The sequence below is a fragment of the Bubalus kerabau genome, chromosome 8 (genome assembly GCF_029407905.1).
Source record: "Bubalus kerabau isolate K-KA32 ecotype Philippines breed swamp buffalo chromosome 8, PCC_UOA_SB_1v2, whole genome shotgun sequence".
NCBI classification, from domain to species: Eukaryota; Metazoa; Chordata; class Mammalia; order Artiodactyla; family Bovidae; genus Bubalus; species Bubalus kerabau.
This window is the reverse complement of record NC_073631.1, coordinates 7,832,447-7,852,057: the sequence shown is the minus strand read 5'-3', so window position 1 is coordinate 7,852,057 and position 19,611 is coordinate 7,832,447. Positions and strand designations below refer to the sequence as shown.

General features: G+C 45.7%; 1 protein-coding gene and 1 long non-coding RNA gene across 2 annotated transcripts in view; one reads left to right on the top strand and one right to left on the bottom strand.

Annotated features, from left to right (window-relative positions):
* Positions 1-671: 671 nt before the first annotated feature.
* Positions 672-11,027, top strand: LOC129658485 (uncharacterized). Its single transcript, XR_008717363.1, has 3 exons — positions 672-864; positions 3,134-3,196; positions 10,824-11,027. It is a non-coding gene; the product is annotated as an uncharacterized LOC129658485 (long non-coding RNA).
* A 4,967-nt stretch (positions 11,028-15,994) lies between these two features.
* Positions 15,995-19,611, bottom strand: part of LOC129658832 (protein cordon-bleu-like) — a 32,733-nt gene continuing 29,116 nt past the window's right edge. Inside the window, exon 6 of the mRNA XM_055589642.1 lies at positions 15,995-17,066. Coding sequence (XP_055445617.1) covers positions 17,049-17,066 — 18 coding nt within the window. The 3' untranslated portion in view covers positions 15,995-17,048. The remainder of the gene's footprint in view (positions 17,067-19,611) is intronic.

Below are 19,611 nucleotides of genomic sequence, written 5' to 3'. Positions count from 1 at the left end.
ATTGGTGGGGGGACTTCTATAACATTGCAAAAGTAATTTACCACTGATATCTGACCTGTCGGCTCCATAATCCTGGAAAATCTATTTTTGTCCCCAGAGGGCTCAGACCTCCTCCCTCTGGACCCGACGGCACCTGCAGCTGGATTCATTCAAGTGCCACTCAGGAATGGCTGTCAGTATGTTCTTGTTACTGTGTCTATGTCTTCCAGATCAGTTGCAGTCTTCCCCTGCTGCAAGGCTGAGGCTGTCACAAAGAAATTGTTAAAAAATGTGTTTTCCACTTGGGGTATACCTTCCACAATCTCCAGTAATGGAGGCATCCACTTCGCTGGGAAAATCACACCAGCCTGACCCAATTCCTTGCAACTGTCACTTGGAATTACCGCTGTCCCTTTCACTTGCAATCATCAGGCAAGGTCGCAAGCAGTTTGTGCCCAGACAGGATTTGTCTTTGTCTGTGGTGGTTCTCATTCCCCATTAGGCCTATGAATGCCAAGTTGTTGCTACCTGACCAGGCCATGACTGCACCCCTAACTGTCCACTCTCATGGTGAGACGCCTTGATGGTTAGCCCCCCTGGATTTACATAGCTCAATCAGACAGGACCTACTCAGGGGTCTTCATGGTTCAGAGTTTGCTTCCTCCAACAGGTCCTCACCTCCCTGGCTCGGGGTCAGTGCTGGGAGTAAGATCAAGAACCTCTCCTTAACTCTTGAAGATACTGCAGAATCTGCCAACAAAGATTCTTTACTCCCTGAGAAGATTGTTCTGCTCATAGGACAGTCCCTGTTATCTTTTAACTGAAGAAGGAAGTGTCTGTGCTGTGGCCAGTTACCACCTGCTGCACTTGGATTGATACTTCTGGGTAAGTTGAGACTCAGCTACATAAGACCACTGAACAAGCTACTTGGCTGAAGAAAGAGCGTTCTTCGGTGGGCCTTTCTTTGACTTATGTGATTTGACTGGCTTTGGTCTTAGGGCCATGGTTCCAAACTTCACCGCGGACATTATCTTGCTTATAATAATCACGGTAGTCTCTCTGGTGCACTGTATTCTCTTAAAAGCTTCAAATGCTGCGTTGTAGCTATCAACCACCAAATAAATAACCTCCCCAAGGCTGGAACATCAGAAAATGAATGAACAGAATGACCAATTTTTTTTAAAAAAAGTGTAAATCTGAATTTGAGACCTATGAAAACCACAGTGACTCAGCAAGAAATCAATCATGACCTGTGACCCCCACACAAGGATCAGCAAAACCTGTAAAAACTTGAGAAGAACATCTGGAGGTGACACTGATGTCAGTGCATCCCGATCAAGCCACCAACGGTATTCTTCAGAGAACTGGAACAATAATTTCACAATTCATATGGAAATACAAAAAAACCTCAAATAGCCAAAGCAATCTAAAGAAGAATGGAACTGGAGGAATCAACCTGCTTGACTTCAGGCACAAAGCCACAGTCATCAAGACAGTATGGTACTGGCACAAAGACAGAAATATAGATCAATGGAACAAAATAGAAAGCCCAGAGATAAATCCACGCACCTATGGACACCTTATGTTTGACAAAAGAGGCAAGAATATACAATGGATTAAAGACAATCTCTTTAACAAGTGGTGCTGGGAAAACTGGTCAACCACTTGTAAAAGAATGAAACTAGAACACTTTCTAACACCATACACAAAAATAAACTCAAAATGGATTAAAGATCTAAATTTAAGACAGAAACTATAAAATTCCTAGAGGAAAACATAGGCAAAACACTCTCTGACATAAATCACAGCAGGATCCTCTATGACCCACCTCCCAGAATAATAGAAATAAAAGCAAAAATAAACAAATGGGACCTAATTAAACTTAAAACCTTTTGCACAATGAAGGAAACTGTAGGCAAGATGAAAAGACAGCCTTCAGAATGGGAGAAAATAATAGCAAATGAAGCAACTGACAAAGAATTAATCTCAAAAATATACAAGCAACTCCTGCAGCTCAATTCCAGAAAAATAAATGACCCAATCGTAAAATGGACCAAATAACTAAATAGACATTTCTCCAAAGAAGACATACAGATGGCTAACAAACACATGAAAAGATGCTCAACATCACTCATTATCAGAGAAATGCAAATCAAAACCACAATGAGGTACCATCTCATGTCAGTCAGAATGGCTGCTATCCAAAAGTCTACAAGCAGTAAATGCTGGAGAGGGTGTGGAGAAAAGGGAACCCTCCTACACTCTTGGTGGGAATGCAAACTAGTACAGCCACTATGGAGAACAGTGTGGAGATTCCTTAAAAAACTGGAAATAGAACTGCCTTACGACCCAGCAATCCCACTGCTGGGCATACACACCAAGGAAACCAGAATTGAAAGAGACACATGTACTCCAATGTTCATTGCGGCACTGTTTATAATAGCCAGGACATGGAAGCAACCTAGATGTCCATCAGCAGATGAATGGATAAGAAAGCCGTGGTACATATACACAATGGAGTATTACTCAGCCCTTAAAAAGAATACATTTGAATCAGTTCTAATGAGGTGGATGAAACTGGAGCCTATTATACAGAGTGAAGTAAGTCAGAGCAAAAACAGTGATACGGTATACTAACGCATATATATGGAATTTAGAAAGATGGTAACGATGACCCTATCTGTGAGACAGCAAAAGAGACACAGATGTATATAACAGTCTTTTCGACTCTGTGGGAGAAGGTGAGGGTGGGATGATTTGAGAAAATAGCATTTAAACATGTATATTACAATATGTGAAATAGATCGTCAGTCCAGGTTTGATGCATAAGACAGGGTGCTCAGGGCTGGTGCACTGGGATGACAGTGAGGGATGGGATGGGGAGGGATGTGGGAGGGGGGTTCGGGATGGGGAACATATGTACACCCATGGCTGATTCATGTCAATGTATGGCAAAACCACTACAATATTTTAAAGTAATTAGCCTCCAATTAAAATAAATAAATTAAAATTTTTTTTATCACATTTCTCAGTTAAGCTGAAAGTCTCATCAAAAGGGGGGGATTGTTTAGAAAGAGACAACAGGTTCCAAATGGAGTCACTTGTGCTAAGCAAACATCACCAAACTAAGACTTAATAACTGACTTAATTACAGGTTCAGCTTCTCCCAGGAGTGGAATCTTAAAGCAGCCCATCTGGAATCACTTGGTCATCACAGGTGAGGTTATCTGCCTGCTAGACCCTTGAGGTCCCCTAGGGAAAGGTGACCTTGCCACAAAGGATCTACTCTCTGCTAGTCACTTTTTTGTCATGCCACCTTCTGCCTGTCAGCAGCTTTCATTCTGTACAGGGCCTCAGAACTCCTAGTATTGGCCTAACTCATGAATCATTGAATAAAGCCAGTTGGATCTTTAAAATTTACTCAGTAAATTGTGTTTTTTAACAGCATCTAAGCTGTTTGCTACGCAAAAGTTACCGTCAGAATCTTACTTTGGCTTGATGATCCATTTCAAGTGAATTTGTTTGACATTCCTAGAGGAATGATGAACCAAGGCCCTTCTGTGTACGCGGTCCAGTGTCTCGTGAGACAGGAGGTCTAGTCTGTGATGGGATGGATCCCATTCCCAACCTTGTGTGAGTGTCAGCTATGGCTTCTTCCAGTCCTTTGGGATGGTTTGTGTTTCTGCCTCTGGTAACTCACTACGTACATTCATTGATCAGCACTCAGTTAATATCCAAGGGGGACGCTCTTCAGAATCTGGCACTCCCCCTCTGCAGCCCCCCTCCCCAAGCCCCTTTCTGTGAACTCTCACTGCCATGCTTTCCTTGACTCCTGTTGTATCTTCTCTGCTCAAGGAGACACAGGTTCTGCCTGGGCTCCACCCACGTACCCTGCCCTGGAAACCCTTCTAAAACCAGAAGCCCATCTGGTACAGGGCTTACCTCTTTGTTTTCTTTCTGTGATGGCTTACCTGATTATGTGATGCTCTGTTCTGTTTTTTGGTTGTTTCTAGCATTGGAGAAGGAAATGGCAACCCACTCCAGTGTTCTTGCCTGGAGAATCCCAGGGACGTGGAGCCTGGTGGGCTTCTGTCTATGGGGTTGCACAGAGTTGGACATGACTGAATCGACTTAGCAGCAGCAGCATGAGGGTAAATCTATTTCCTGTGGTGGTGGTGGTTTAGTTGCTCAGTCATGTCCGACTCTTGCGACCCCATGGACTGTAGCCTTCCAAGCTCTTCTTCCCATGGAACTTCCCAGGCAAAAATATTGGAGTGGATTGTCATTTCCTTCTCCAGAGGATCTTCCCAACCCAAGAATTGAACCCGGGTCTCCTGCATTGCAGGTGGATTCTTTACTGACTGAGCTAGGGATCTATTTCCTATAGCTTCATTTTAACTACATGTAAAACACATACATATTGAAATATAATGTAAGTGATATAATGGGCTAGGCATTTTGGTTAAATTAGTAAAGGTACCTTAGTTTAACTCACACAATAACAGCAAAAGATTATTGGGTGGACTAACAGAGCAAAATTCAACTCTCTGATGTTTATTAGACATAAGTTGAATTAAAGAGATTCAGAAAGTTCAAAATCAAGGTTACAGACAAAGATATGCCAAGTCAATACAAATAGCAAGAAAGCAGGACTTCGGGTCTTGATGGTGGGAGTAGCCATGCTGGGTCCTCTTCCCATCTCAGTCTTTACACATCACTGCTCACCAGCCACAATTTCAGCTGCTGGTGCATCCTTTCTTTGCACGGTGGCTTTCTCTGGATTCAGAGTTTTCACTCCTCTTGTGGCAGACCAGAGTGCTGGAGGATTAACACCCTCTGGGATGTGTCCTCAATCGATCAATGATGGGAACTGGTGTACGTATTTGCCAGCACCCTCTTTACTTGGAGGGGATAACCCTGAGGCACTGACAACTGGGGTTGCCAAGGGGAATAAAGCTGTGGAGGCAGGACAGTCAAGGGCTCCAACCATGACTCGTGGGCTGTCCACCCACCCCTGACACCCTTCCCACCTCCACGAGTTTTCTTCACTCAAATAGACCACTTACACCTGAACCCTTATTTCAGAATTTACTGCAGGGGACCCCAAATGAAGAGGCAATCAGAAAAGGCAGAACTAGCGCTTCCCTGGTAGTCCAGTGGTTAAGACTCTGCTTCCAATGCATGGGTTCAATCCTTGGTTGGAGAACTAAGATTCCACATACTGAACGGTGTAGCCAAAAATAAATAAATAAATAAATATTCTCATTCATCAAAGCATTACAAAAAGAGAGAGAGAAAAGGGAGAATCCAGGCTCCCCAAACAAACTAAAATACAACCAATTTAACATCACTAATGCAATGATTAAACTCTGTAAAGAAGGTGGAACAGTTATGAATACACTAGACATCAGAGCAGTAACTTTTATGAAGCAGAAACCAGAGGAGAAAGAGACCACTATGCATTCATAACAGGAAAGTTTTTCCCAGTTGAAGACAGGTCAAGCAGACAAACAGTTAATAAGAACATAAACTGCCGAGGCAGCAAACTCAGAGGTTACATTTTAGAGAGACACACAGGGCTGTAAAATCAAACCACAGGGAATACACCCTCTTTTCAAGTACGAGTAGAACCTAAAAACTGACCATATTTTAGGACATGCAAAAACATCTTCAGTAGCTCCCCCCCAAAAAGTCATATGAATGGGACTTATGACCATAATACAATAACATAAAAATAAACAACACAGTTGTAAAAGTCCTCCCACAATTTGGAAACCAGCTCAAGGCAGTAAGATAGGGCAACTGCAAGACTCATGTACTTGTTTTCTTCCTGCCAGGGGTCATTTCACTAAGCAGCCATTGGCTATTGAACAGTTCTTGGCTCAAAGGAGAAATAATAAACTAAGTTTCAGAATTTCTGGAAAATCACAATAATAGAAACACATCAGAGTCTAAAATTTATAGCAGCAAATACTCTTTATAAAGAAAATAAAAAAGAAAATGCAGGAATACTTGGCCAATGAAAAAACTAGAAAGGACAATGAAGTAAATGGAAATAAAGAAGCGATCAATGACAGTAAAGCAGAATTAAAGATTTGGAAATAAGGTCCATAGCAGAATTTAATGAGAAAAATATAAAGCTTGCCTTTTGAAAAGAATAGCAACAAAATTGACAAGTCCTAGCCAGCTTAATAAAATAAGTGAAGAAGGAAAAAAAGCACAAGCACACAAAATAAAAGGTGACAACAAGAAAATTGTTATCAAAAGAGAGGAAATAGAAATCACACATTTAATCAGAATCTTCTGCAAGTAAGTTTGACAACTTAAATAAAACGGGTAACCTTTTAGGAAATATAATATCAAAGCTGATATAGGATAATCAGACCAATTTCCATAGAAGAAACAGAGAAAGTAGTGAAAAGTTTTCCTTAAAGAAGAAAAAATTCTTCTTTAAGTACAACGACCAGAGGTTTCTTAGGAAAATTCTGCAAAATCATTAAAAATCAGATAATTGCAGTGCTATCTAAATTATTCCAGAGTGTTAAGCAGGAAAGACATGAAGCAAGGATGATATGTATACCAAACCTGGACAAATACAATATGAAAAAGAAATTACAACCTAATCTCACATGTGAATTTCAATGCAAAAATATCGAATAAAGTAATAGTAAATAGAATCCAATAGCTCATGTAAGTATGAATTCACTGTGACCAAATGGTACATATTTCAGAAATGCAAAAGTGATTCAATACCAGGGACCCTATTAACATAATTCAGTATATTAATATTGTTAAAGAGAGAAATCCTATTATCGTGATAGATGCCAAAAAGGCATTTAACACAGTTCAATACCCATTTGTGACTTAAGACAGAATAATAACTCATATCAAAAGGCAGCTTCTTTCATACAAATGGCAAGTAGGCATGTGAAAAGATGTTCAACATCACTAATAATTAGAGAAATGAAAATCAAAACTACAAGGTACCACCTCACACTGGTCTCAATGGCCACAGTTAAAAAGTCTGCAGATAATAAACGCTGGAGAGGGTGTAGAGAACAGGGAGCCCTCCTGCACCGTTGAGGGGAATGTAAATTGGTGCTGCCACCAAGGAGAACAGTACAGAGTTTCCTCAGAAAATGAAGACTAGAGCTAGCATATGATCCTGCCATCCCACTCCCGGACGGACATCAGACAGACCTGTGACTCAGAGAGACACGCGCACCTCTGTTCACAGCAGCACCATTCACAGCAGCCAAGACATGGGAGCGGCCTAAATGCCCCTCAACAGACGGGTGCCTGAAGATGTGCTTACCTATATACAATGGAAGACTACGCAGGCACAGAAAGAATGAGATAATGCTATTTGCAGCAACATGGATGGGCCTGGAGATGATCATGCCACGTGAAGTACGTCAGGAAGAGAAAGACAAATGCCATATATCACTTATATGTGGAATCTAATATATGACACAAAATGACCTATCTACAAAACAGAAAGAGTGTTTCTTTCTATAGATGTAGAGAACAGATGTGGTTGCTAAGGGGGAGAGTGGAGGGGGAAGGATGGACTAGGAATTTGGGGTTGGTAGATACAAACTATTATATGTAGGGTGGATAAACAACAAGATCCTACTGTATAGCAGAGGGAGTTATATCCAATATCCTGGGACAAACTATAATGGAAAAGAATATAAAAAAGGATGTATATATTATATAACCGAGTCACTTTGTTATACATCAGAGATTGGCACAACACTGTACTTCAGCTTTTTCAAAAAGGCAGTTTATTATTTCATGGGGGAAATTTAGAGGCATTTCCACCAAGAAAAGCAAGGATGCCCACTATCTCTACTATTATTTAACATTGAACTGGAGGCACTAAAGCAATTCAGTTAGAAGCACAACAATTGGAAGGGGACTTATGAGTGACATGTATGTCTGCAAAACCAAAACGATTGATGGTAAATGCTACTACACAAAATAGAAAGATTTATATGGTAGGATCAATAATCCTCACATATACAAACTAGTCTTTTAGCAGACATGATGAAAGAGCAAATGTATGCAGTTACAACATCAGAAATGTAATACACTAGCTAGGATTAAACCTACCCAATGGTGACTGCAGCCATGAAATTAAAAAAGGCTTGCTCCTTGGAAGAAAAGCTATGACCAACCTAGACAGCATATTAAAAAACAGAGACATTACTTTGCTGACAAAGGTTTGTCTAGTCAAAGCTATGTTTTTTCCAGTGGTAGTGTATGGATGTGAGAATTGGACTATAAATAAGGCTAAGCGCCGAAGAATTGATGCTTTTGAACTGTGGTGTTGGAGAAGACTCTTGAGAGTCCCTTGAACTACAAGGAGATCCAACCAGTCCATCATAAAGCAAATCAGTCCTGAAAATTCATTGGAAGGACCGATGCTGAAGCTGAAACTCCAATACTTTGGCCACCTGATGCAAAGAGCTGACTCATTTGAAAAGACCCTGATGCTGGGAAAGATTGAAGATGAGAGGAGAAGTGTCCAACAGAGGATGAGATGGTTGGATGGCATTACTGACTCTATGGACATGAGTTTGAGTAAGCTCTGGGAATTGGTGATGGACAGGGAAGCCTGGTGTCCATGAGGTCTGAAATAGTCAGACATGACTAAGCGACTGAACTAAATTGAAACCTACCCAAAAAGTCAAAACTCACATGAGGAAAACTAAAACAAAGTTGGACAAATAAATATCACTGTATGTGCATTGTGTTGACTTTCTCAAATTTAATTTATAATTTATTGATATCTCAATAAAATACCATATTTTTTTCTGATGTTAAGCAAGTTGGTTTTTAATTTGATTTGGAAGACTAAATGATCTAGCATGAAGATCTCAATAAATGATATTATGTAAAGAGCAATTTTGGAGGGCTAACCCTTTCATGTATTAAAGCATAATAATAATTAGTAAGACTGAAAACTGTGTCATTACTAAGATAATGAAAACTCTGTTATTCATGCATGGGTAGACAGACAAGAAAACAGAAGAAGAAATTCAGAAACATAGCCCATTGCAAATGGATGTTTAGAGAGCTGGCAGTGGAAGAGAAAAAAATGGACAGGACAAAGGTATTCTTGGTTTTACAGAAGCAGAGCAAAGCATTGGCTCTGGGGATGCGGGAGAGGATGGATGCCCCTTGGGTTTCTGGCTCATCCGATGGGTGGGTGGTAAAGGTAACACAAGGAGTTACACTGCCTGATGCCCCTCCTAGTTACCTTTGGTACACTGGGAATGCAGAAAAAGTTCTCTTATTATTATTAAAATTAAAAACCCCTGCAATAATAGAAGGCACAATGCAACCTATCACTGTGCTAACTGTGTTGATTTCTTGTGAATGACGGGAAATCGTGTGAGTCCTCAGTTAATCGCCTGCTGTTCACCACATCTGTGGTGCTGATATGAGTAATTTCCGAGTCAGGTATGGGGTGTCTTGGCAAGCATTTGCCTATTTTCAGCTTCTGACACTTTCTGGAACTCTGCTTGGTCTTGTAGGTAGACAGGAGACCTTCCTTAGCTGCCCCCCTCTCTCCTTGCTGGCTTGGGTTGCGAGTGTTCACTTCCTAACTGGTTTCACTTCCTCCTCTCTGGCTTCATCAACTGTTCTGTATGATGCTTGTAAATGTATAATGCTTATAAATCAGTCTTGCCACTCCTTCCTTAAAGATCCTTCAGTGACTCCCCTTGGTCTTTAGGATGAAGTCCACACTTGTGGCTTAGAAAGTGGCAAAGCATTCAGTTCAGAAGCCTTGTTTTCTGAAACTTTATGTTGCTCTGCTTTGCTCTGGTGTGACTGCACCATTCCTCTGTCTAGAATGACTCCTAATTCTTTGGCTATCAGTGCAGACGTCACCTCCTCTAGGAAGTTTTCTTGGCATTCTGGCTGTGGTTTGGAACTGACATTCCAAGCGTCCACAGCTCTGCTTGCACTCATTGAAATATATCCTTCCCCTTGTCTTCCATCTCCCCACAAGGTAGAGCCCCTCTCGGGAGGAACCATGGCCCTGACGTTACTGGTTCTCCAGCCTGTAGCCCAGTGCTCAGCATATAATGGCCTTTGGTGCTTGTTCAGCTTGAGGAGGAGGAAGGGCACAGCCTATTCATGCTCATTCATGTCTGATCCTGCTCAAGACATGTTCTCTTCCCTCCTCAGTCTCTAAATATCCTGAAAGTTCTAAAGCTGATGTATTTGTCTCATGGCCATGCAATTACTAATTGGAAATTGTTGGTGCCTAGCTCATGGTGCTGGCACCTTCCAGCTTATCCCACTTGGGTCCCTGGACATTTCACATTCTCAGTGAATCACTATACTTTGTAAGAAATCTGAAAACCATCAATATTGTCTATTTTCTTAAGCAGTTCTTTTTTACATGGAGTTGGCTCATTTCAAGCCCCTAAGAGATGAGAATAAAGTAGCTTGCTGAAACAATGATTAACACAGGAGACTATCTTTTTATCTTCACAAGCTTATTAATTGCAAGATAAACTTGGAAAAGCTCTGGACTTCTTGGCCACCTGCATTATTTAGAAAGGGAAGTGAATGAATGGTTACTTTAACTTTTGGTAAATGAGAGAAATGAAGACACATATCCTCTTCAATAATAACGTAAGAGGAAAAAGGAGGTGAAACTTCCAACTGGTACAGAGAAAGATTAAACCCTGTTTCACTTGGAAGAACTACAGATTCCCGCTGAACTCAGATATTCACTGGTGTTTATTCAAAGCCACATCTTCTTTAAAACACCACTGTTTTGATGATATACTCAGGTTCTGTTTTCTTTGCCTTTTCCTCATTAGGAATTGGGGTGAATATTCTGTTTGCCTTTCCAGAACTTTTTCCGCTCCGCCCCCCCTACCTTATTCTCCACTCCTGGAGGCTGAGTAGGCATGGATTGCATCGACAAGTTCCCTTGCCTGTGAGTCCTGGTTGGATTTGGACTGTGGGATGCACTCGATAGACAGGAGCACAGAAGAGAGAGTCCAGGCATGGTTTGGCAGGAGCCAAGGTCACAACTCCTGTCATCACCTTCAGTGACATCTAGAACTCTTGCCAGCCTGTGGCAGCTGCTCCTTCCCTTGTCCTCAGAAACTGAGGAATGGTAAGGATTCACCCCATTGCTGGCCCTGGGCCTATTACTTTCCTTAAACCCTGCCCTTACTTGGTTAATAATCTTTGCACTAAAATTTCCATAAATCATTCATTTGAGTGAGACTTCTTGTTTCCTGGGACACTGGCTGACAAAAGCAACAGAGGTATTTTTACATGAAAAGCATCATTCCAGAACACCAGCTGTCCATAAACCACTTACTCCAGGTCCCTCCCTTTACAGAGAGACTGCAGATCACAGAGAATGGGCGACTTGCTTGGTGCCACATAGCCATGTATGACACAGCCAGAGACTAGAATGCATGGCGCTCGTCTTTTCAGATCACACTGCCTTCAGACCTTGGCGAGGATCAGACAGGAATGCTGCAAAAAAAAAAAAAAAATTATAGGCCAACATCCCTGATGAACCCAGATGCAAAAACCCTCAACAAGACATTAACAAAATTAATATACACCATGATCAATTGGGTCTTATCCTGTGGATGCAAGGATGGTTCAAAATCTGCCGATCAGTCAATGCAACACGTCACATTAACAAAGGAAGAATAAAAATATTATGATTGTGTTAATAGATGCAGAAAATACTTTTGACAAAATTCAACATTCATTTTTGATAAAAAAAAAAAAAAACTCTCAACAAAGTGAGTATAGAGGGAACATACATCATAATAAAGGTCATATATGACAAACCCATAGCCAGCCAACATCATACTCAACAATGAAAAGCTGAAAGCATTTCCTCTAAGATCAGAAACAAGACAAGGATGCCCACTCTCACCAGTTTTAAACAACACAGTTTTGAAAGTCCTAGCAGAATAATCAGAGAAGAAAAAGAAATGAAAGGGATCTAAATTGGCAAAGAAGTAAAATTCACTGTTTGCAGATGACATGGTACTATACATAGAAAAATCCTGAAGACTCCATCAAAAAACGGTTAGAAGTAATACATGAGCTTTCATATTAGCAAGGAAAATCATCACTGCTGTAATAGTTAGCTTTTGCTGAGGGCTTCCTGTGTGTCAAGCTCCAAGCTTGGCGTACACAAGTATCCCCATTAGTTCTCAAAACTACTTTTGCTGATGCTGTAGATGAGGAAACTCAGAGATCAAACTGCTTGTCCCCATCACGTGGCCTGGGGTAGTGTGGCAGAGCCAAGATTCACATCTGAGTCTTTCTGATTCCAGAGTCACATCCTAACCACCCTGTCACATGCTTCTTACCAGAACCTGTTCTGTGGGTTGGATCTGAGAGCAGACCAATGTCTACAAGGCCAGGCCAGATGCCAAAGCTGCTTAATCCTGAGAGAGCAGCCGTGAGGGCAGCAAGCGCATGAGTCGTTCACTCTGTAGGCCGGTGTGCAGCTCCCACCGCTAACGCTATTCGGCACCGACGCCCCAGCAGTGTTCTGCCGGGATAAATCATTCTATAAAGGTTGCCCTTCTCTGGCAGGAGCCCACTGTGGGCTGACAGCTGAGCTGCTATGGGGAAGTTGCCGGAAGATGCTCAGAGGGTGGCCTCCAGGGTTGGGAGCCAGACTGGAGTCCAGAGTCCTAACTGGAGAACTACAGGATCATGGGAACCAGGGACCAGGGAAATCAGGAGCACTTGGATATGACTCAGCCAAGAACTGTGTCCCATCCTAGGCAGCCTCAGGGTCATAGACAGCAACTGTCCATGCCTAATTTTGAAATGATCAGATGAGTACTTGCTTAAGAATGAGAATTTGATAAAAGCAAGGAAGTGGAGAAGACAAAATAAATCCTCCCAGCTCAGGACCGTCTGCCATGTTCGCCCCAGGAGCCCATGGTCTGGGAAGTCTGTGTCCTTGGATAGATGTTCCAGATGGAATCCACCTGGGAGTCCACTGCTGTGCCCTCTTGGGGCCACACCTGGTCCTGTTGCCCATGGGCTCCTGGGGACCCCAAGAGCAGCAGGGGAGTGCCCTGGTCCCCAGGACACACCCTTGGCTCTTGCTTAGACCCTCACCTGCCGTGTCATCTCGGCAAATGACATTTCTTCTATGCTCCAGTTTCCTCCTCTGGATGAGGGGGCATGTAATAAATTTGTCCCATGGGTCTGAAGATTTCTCTGTGCCCAGTCTCACTGTAGCTGGGCACTTGGGCTCCTTTCTCACCCCGCACCAGGGCCCTCCCTCTTCTCATCTTCACCAGGCAGAATCTCCCATGGGAGAGCATTCTGGCAACAGATGACTCAGAGCCACAGTCTCCAGGGCTGTGGAGACAGCATTCCCCCACGTCGGAAACCCTGTCTCAGAGTAGACTGGTGGAACCCAGGAACTCCCAGAGGTCACCTCCTAGAGACAGGGTCCTCTCACTGCCTTCTCTGAGCTTTTCTGGGTCTCACTGTCTGTGGGAGCCCTCATGGGCTAATCCCTGATGCCAGGAAGTGTTTTGATGAAGTCATGCCATTGCTCACCAGGGAACTAACTGCATCTGTCATTCTCTGAGTCCCGCTTACTGCTCACAGTTTTCCAAAGAAGTGAAGAGGGTGACATCACCCTCCTCTCCCGTCCCTTCTCAGCCAATCTCTGATTCCCCCGATGGCACCAGCTTGTCTTCTACCCTCAGGCCTGGGCTGGGCCACCCACCCCCTCTGCCCGCAGACCTGCGCCTGAGAGTAATTTCTCCCTCCCACACTGGCCGCCCCTTCTTTCCAGCTGCTCTGAGCTGCCTCCTTGGAAATCTCCTATCCTCCGCTTGGCTGAGCATTTGCCCATCAGACTGATTAAGCAGGTCCTTCTGGAATTTTCTCCCTGGGGTGATCTGTCTCACTGCCTAAAGGCTGAGCAGGGCAGAGGGAGGGCGCGAGCAGGAGACCAGGTCCAGAAATGCAGGGTCCACCCAGATTCGGTCACAAGATCGAGCCCATGCTCCTGGGCTCCCCGTCCATCCTGGGGTTCCCCTGGAGCCTGGGCAGGAGTCAGATCACCCAGCCTGCCCTGAATCCCCTTTAAGAATGGGCTTCTTAGTAAGTAGGAAGCTGTTCCAAAAACACCCGGAAACAGAAATGCCATTTCTCTGCCCTGAGGGCCTGCCGCGGGAACAAGGAAATAACTGGATCCAGGAAGATGGGGAAAGCTGGACTCTCAGCACTGATGCAGTCAGGCAACTCCAGGGCCCCCCGAGGCTGTGGCCAGAGCCGAGAGCGGGAAGGCTTCCCTGGAGGCCCTTCTGTTGGCCCCTCTGAGACCCTCTTAGCCTCCTGGAGCCCTGGGGGCTTCCATTGTGGCCCCTCAGGTCCTTCCTCTGAGTTCGTTGCAACAGAAGGCAGAGAAAAGATGGGGAAAGCCCAGACTGAACACAGGCCACCTAGGCTCAGTCTCACTGCCCCTGAGGCACTTTCTCTCACTGAGCACTCACTGAGCGCCTGTCTGGAGCTGACAGTGACGGAGATACATTCACGGGTTAAGCTGGGACCTTGGCAGAGAAAGACCAGACACAATTAGTGACTTGCTGGGCTCACAGGTGTAAACTGGGCCCCGGGAAGCTCATTCAGACCTGCCTCCTGTGCTCAGGCTGATGTCCTGTGGGCGGAATGAAGATAATGTGATGCGGCCTCTTTATCATCAGGCTTAATCTTCCTGGACTCAGTTTCTTCATCTGGAAAATGGTCCCTCACCCCCAGTGAGAACCACCAAGCACAATTGGGAAAGTCTTCAAGAAGGCAAAAGCCCAGCGCAGACGTCTGTCCCATTCTCCGTGCCACAGCCCAAACCCAGCATGGGTACCGAATGTAAGCTGATGCAACAAAGGGTAAGTTTAGCATCAGGTGAGCAGCATAAACTGGAGGGTGCAACCTAGGGACCCCTTTTACCGTCCTTGGGGTGTACTTCTGTCATCCTCATGGGGCACCGAATGTAAGCTGATGCAACAAAGGATAAGTTTAGTATCAAGTGGGCAGTATGAACTGGGGGGCACCCCAGGGGCCCCTTTACCGTCCTTGGGGTGTGCTTTGGCCATCCTCATGTCTGCTACCCCCCCAGTCTACCAGGGAGCATGGCTTCCCTGAGAAGTGGGGCACGGAGTAAGAAGCTGGGGAAACTGCTTGACATCCCCCACGTCCCCACCCCCACATCGTGCCCCTCTGCACCCATTCCTCCAACACTGCAGCAAACCCTGCCTTAGGGCCTCTGCACCTGCCTTTTCTCCCGCCAGCGAGGGGTCCACCCATGCTTTGCTCTCTCTCTTCCTCCAGGTTTTACTCAGATGTCACTGCAGCAAGAGGCCTTTCTTCATCACTCTATGTATGCTTCATCCCTTTCAATGTTTTTCTCCTAATCACTTAACAGCATCTAAGTGAACTTGGTATATTGTTCACTTATTTTGTTTATGGTCTGCCTCCTCCACTCTGATACAAACACCATGAAGGCAGGGATTCTTGTCTATTTTGCATCTGCTGTAACCCAGAGTCTAGAAGAGGGCTGACTCATTGAATAAATGAATCTTTCCTTTCTGGAGGATGTCACCAACTCAATGGACATGAGTTTGAGCAAGCTCTGGGCGATGGTGAAGGACAGGAAAGACTGGCGCGTTGCAGTCTGTGGGGTTGCAAAGAGTCGGACACAACTGAGCAACTGAACAACAACAGCAACAACTCCTTTCTACTCTGGGATAGGGTACCCAGTGGAGTCATGAAATCCACACAAGAGCTACAATTTCACTTTCTTTTATTTGTGGCACTAGAAGACCAACAGTGGAGTCAGTGTGATGTAAGAGTGATTGCCTGAGGCCCTCGCTGCCCAGGGAAGGTGAGGGGCCTTCATCAGACAACACACAGCAGTTCCTTCCTACCAGATGTCTGATCTGAAATCACTGTGAAACATACAAACGATCTCGCCATATTTGTTGCTTCATTAAGACAGAAATTTTATTTCAGGAATTCCTCTTGATTTCTATTACTCTCTTAAAGAGCTTTCTCTACAGCCGTAGTCGACAATCTGTGATAAATACCGGAGACTGAGTGCCCTGTGCTGTGATTCTGGGCAAGCCACTCGTCTGCTGCGCAAACCATGGAGACCACGCCCACAGTGTGAACTACCAGCACAATGTGATCTGATGGGAGTGACCTTCAGACTCCCGGTCTCCTCCTTCCTGCCCTGGGGAGGATTTCTGAGGCTCCCAGGGCAGCCTCTGGGCTCTGTGCTCAGCCCTCCGTGGGAGAGGCCTGCGGCACATCACAGCCTGCGGGGGGACAGCACACCACGTAGGAATGCCGTCCACTGCAAAGTCCTTCCGAACGCGTCACCGCCACCTCGGGAGAACTCAGACCTGCCTGATTGTTACTCCGGGTGACTGTGGTCGACTTTTAATAGCTTACTTGGTCAGATCACGGTCTGCAGCCCTTCATGAGGTTTTTACCCCAAATGTTGGAGGAATAAGAATATAATACTTTCATTACTCAGTGAAGTCACATTTGAAAAAGCCTCTCAACTCTTTCTTCTCGCATCAAGTAGCAGATGACATTCAGGTTATTTCATTTACATACTTTCCCTAGAATTCAGAAAGATTTTCAACAATTAATGGTTTTAACCATCTACATGTGGTAAAAGTCTCGAAGATCCAAAATCGGCCTAAGGCATGATTCTTTCCACTCTGTCCATCAATGTAATTAAGCGTGATGGCCCAGCGTTTACAGTCCCATTAACCTGCCAACAAGAATAGTTTATTGGCAACTTTAAATATTCAGAGGCAAATACATTTCCTTGGCACAAGCCATGTGGCAGAGCAGCACCCCCATCCGTTTTAACCACAATGCAGGAGCGGAAGTCAGAGGCGGTTTTGGCCTGGAGACGGGAGCTGGCCAATCCTGAAGCCCCCTGGGCGTGGCGCTCATCAGTGGTGGCTGCGGGCGTCCCTTGGGGGGTCTTTCTGCCACAACTGCATCTTGTCACTGACTCACACGAGCAAGGGCACCTGCGGTGAAGAAAGACCTACTGTTACTCAGGGATGTAGCGGAGTGCAGGGGGCAAGCATCCGGACGCTGAGGAGCTGTGCACCAATCCCTCCTGGAAATAGTCCTCTCCCGTAACAGCCCCCGGTGTTTATACCGTACCCGTCCTACTTACAACCCCAGGGAGAACGCTCTCAGAAACACAGACGTGCCTGAGTGATTTCAGTGACTGGCTCCTGCTTTCAGAAAAGAACGACTGGAACAACTGTAGGGTCAGATCTGCAGGTCCCTGTGCTTCTCCTAGGATCATCCAGTGCCCCCAGCCCCGCCCTCCTGAAGCTCCCGCCCAGTACTCTTTCCCTTTTCCGGACTGGTCTCTCTGCCTGGTGCGTGTCTCTGTTGCAGATGCCCCCTTTTTTGCTGGAAAATGAGGAAAACTCCTTCTTTAAGAATGTTCAGACCACCTGGAAGGAAAAGTCACTCTCACGCCAAGTCCTGGGGAGCCGATCCAGTCGCTCCCCGCCGCCAGGCTGTGGGTGACGTGGCCCGCCATGGTCCCCCAGGTGCCGTGTCTCTCACGCTGGAGCGGGGGCTCCAGGCAGGGATCAGGGCACCAACCCCCACCTCATCACAGGAGGCAGGGCGTGCGGGGCATCAATGAGTGCAGGGGATCCCAGTGAGTGACTGCAAACCCACCCGTTCACCCTGCCACTCTGGGTCCGGGTCTGCACCCTCGTGGGATGCCCAGCTGCAGAAAACGTGATGGCAGGATCTTGAAGGACCTATTTCCATGCCTCTGAAGGCCAAGGTGAACAGCATTTTTAAGCAAAGTGACAGATTCACCTGAAACGGTGTGAAAGGAGATCTGGATTTCTCACCGTGGTTCTGCTGGATTCAGTACTTTCTAAAAGGATCAGTGCTGGCCCCACTTTGCACTAAGTTATCAGAGCGAACATGTGAGGACCCAAGTAGGTCTCTTATGATGGTAACAACCACCACCTCGTAGAATGCTTCCCGTGCACTTCCTGTGTTTTAGGCACCATTTCCAGCCCTGCACAAATCTCATCTGAATAAGGCTTCAGCTCAACTGGGCTTCCCTGGTGGCTCAGAGGTTAAAGCCTCTGCCTGCAATGCGGAAGACCTGGGTTCAATCCCTGGGTCAGGAAGATCCCCTGGAGAAGGAAATGGCACCCCACTCCAGTATTCTTGCCTGGAGAATCCCATGGACGGAGGAGCCTGGTGGGCTACAGTCCACGGGGTCGCAAAGAGTCGGACACGACTGAGAGACTTCACTTTCAGCTCAACCAAATCACAACGCACTAAGCGACTTCACTTTCAGCTCAACCAAATCACAACACACTATTGCTTCCACTATGGGCACTGCCTCCGATACAAAGATGAGAGAACTGGGGTGCGGAGAGCGTGTCTCGACCCAGACCAAATACTAGCAAGTAGCAATCCCTGGCACCCCACTCCGGTACTCTTGCCTGGAAAATCCCATGGATGGAGGAGCCTGGTGGGCTGTAGTCCATGGGGTCGCTAAGAGTCAGACACGACTGAGTGACTTCACTTTCATTTTTCACTTTCATGCATTGGAGAAGGAAATGGCTCCAGTGTTCTTGCTTGGAGAATCCCAGGGACGGGGGAGCCCGGTGGGCTGCCACTGGCCGGTTGACTGCACGGCTGCATGGGTGTTTCTGGCCCCCGCCTCCCAGATCCGTCAGCAGCCCCTTTGCTGCAGGCACCCCGACACCATCTGAGAGACGAGATGGCATGAGACCTGGATTTGCAGGCATGGAAGGAGGAGACAGGCCCCGCCGATTTGGATGGAGCCCAAGGAACACACACTGTTGGTGTCAAGTAGTCTGACACCCAGGCCAGCTTGGGATGGAGACAGAATTGGGGCCAGTGGCGTCTGGATGGTGCAGGGTCTGCCAGGGAGAGGTCACAGGACTGACTCCAGGGACGAGTGCAGCCTTGGGGAAAGGAAGAGGCACTGGAAAAAAGACTCAGGGGGCGGGGGGAACGTGCAGGGCGCTTGCTCAGGGAGAGTACAGACAAGGACGCAAACGGTGACTGCAAACACCACCATGAGGTCCAGGGAACCGAGGGCGGGAAATGCTAACAAAGTTACTTTTAAAGAGTATGTTAGTTTTGTTTCTGATAGGTTTTTCTTCAAGCTCTAGACAACTTCAGAGGTGAGACACTTCTAACTTCAAAACAAAGGTTTTACTTGTCAGTCTGAAACAGCACAATGAGTTTGCCAGAACATCCAAGCAACAGAGAAAACAGTATGTGTGTCAGTGTGAAGAAAAACGGATTGAGCCTGCTATTGGAAAACGCAGCCAGCGTCCTGTTAATAGTGTGCTTATCCCGTTTCCTGACCTTTGAAAACCTGTAGGATAAAGGGCGCTATTCTTGCATCCAAGGCTGCCAGCAGCGCTGTGACCTTGATGGTGGCAGTTCTGGGAGTGTCAGGGAGTGGATGCTGCGGAAGTGCAGGTGCATGAGTGGTCAGGACATCTAGAAGCTACAGTGAAGGGGAGAAGAGGAAAGCGCTAGGCAGAG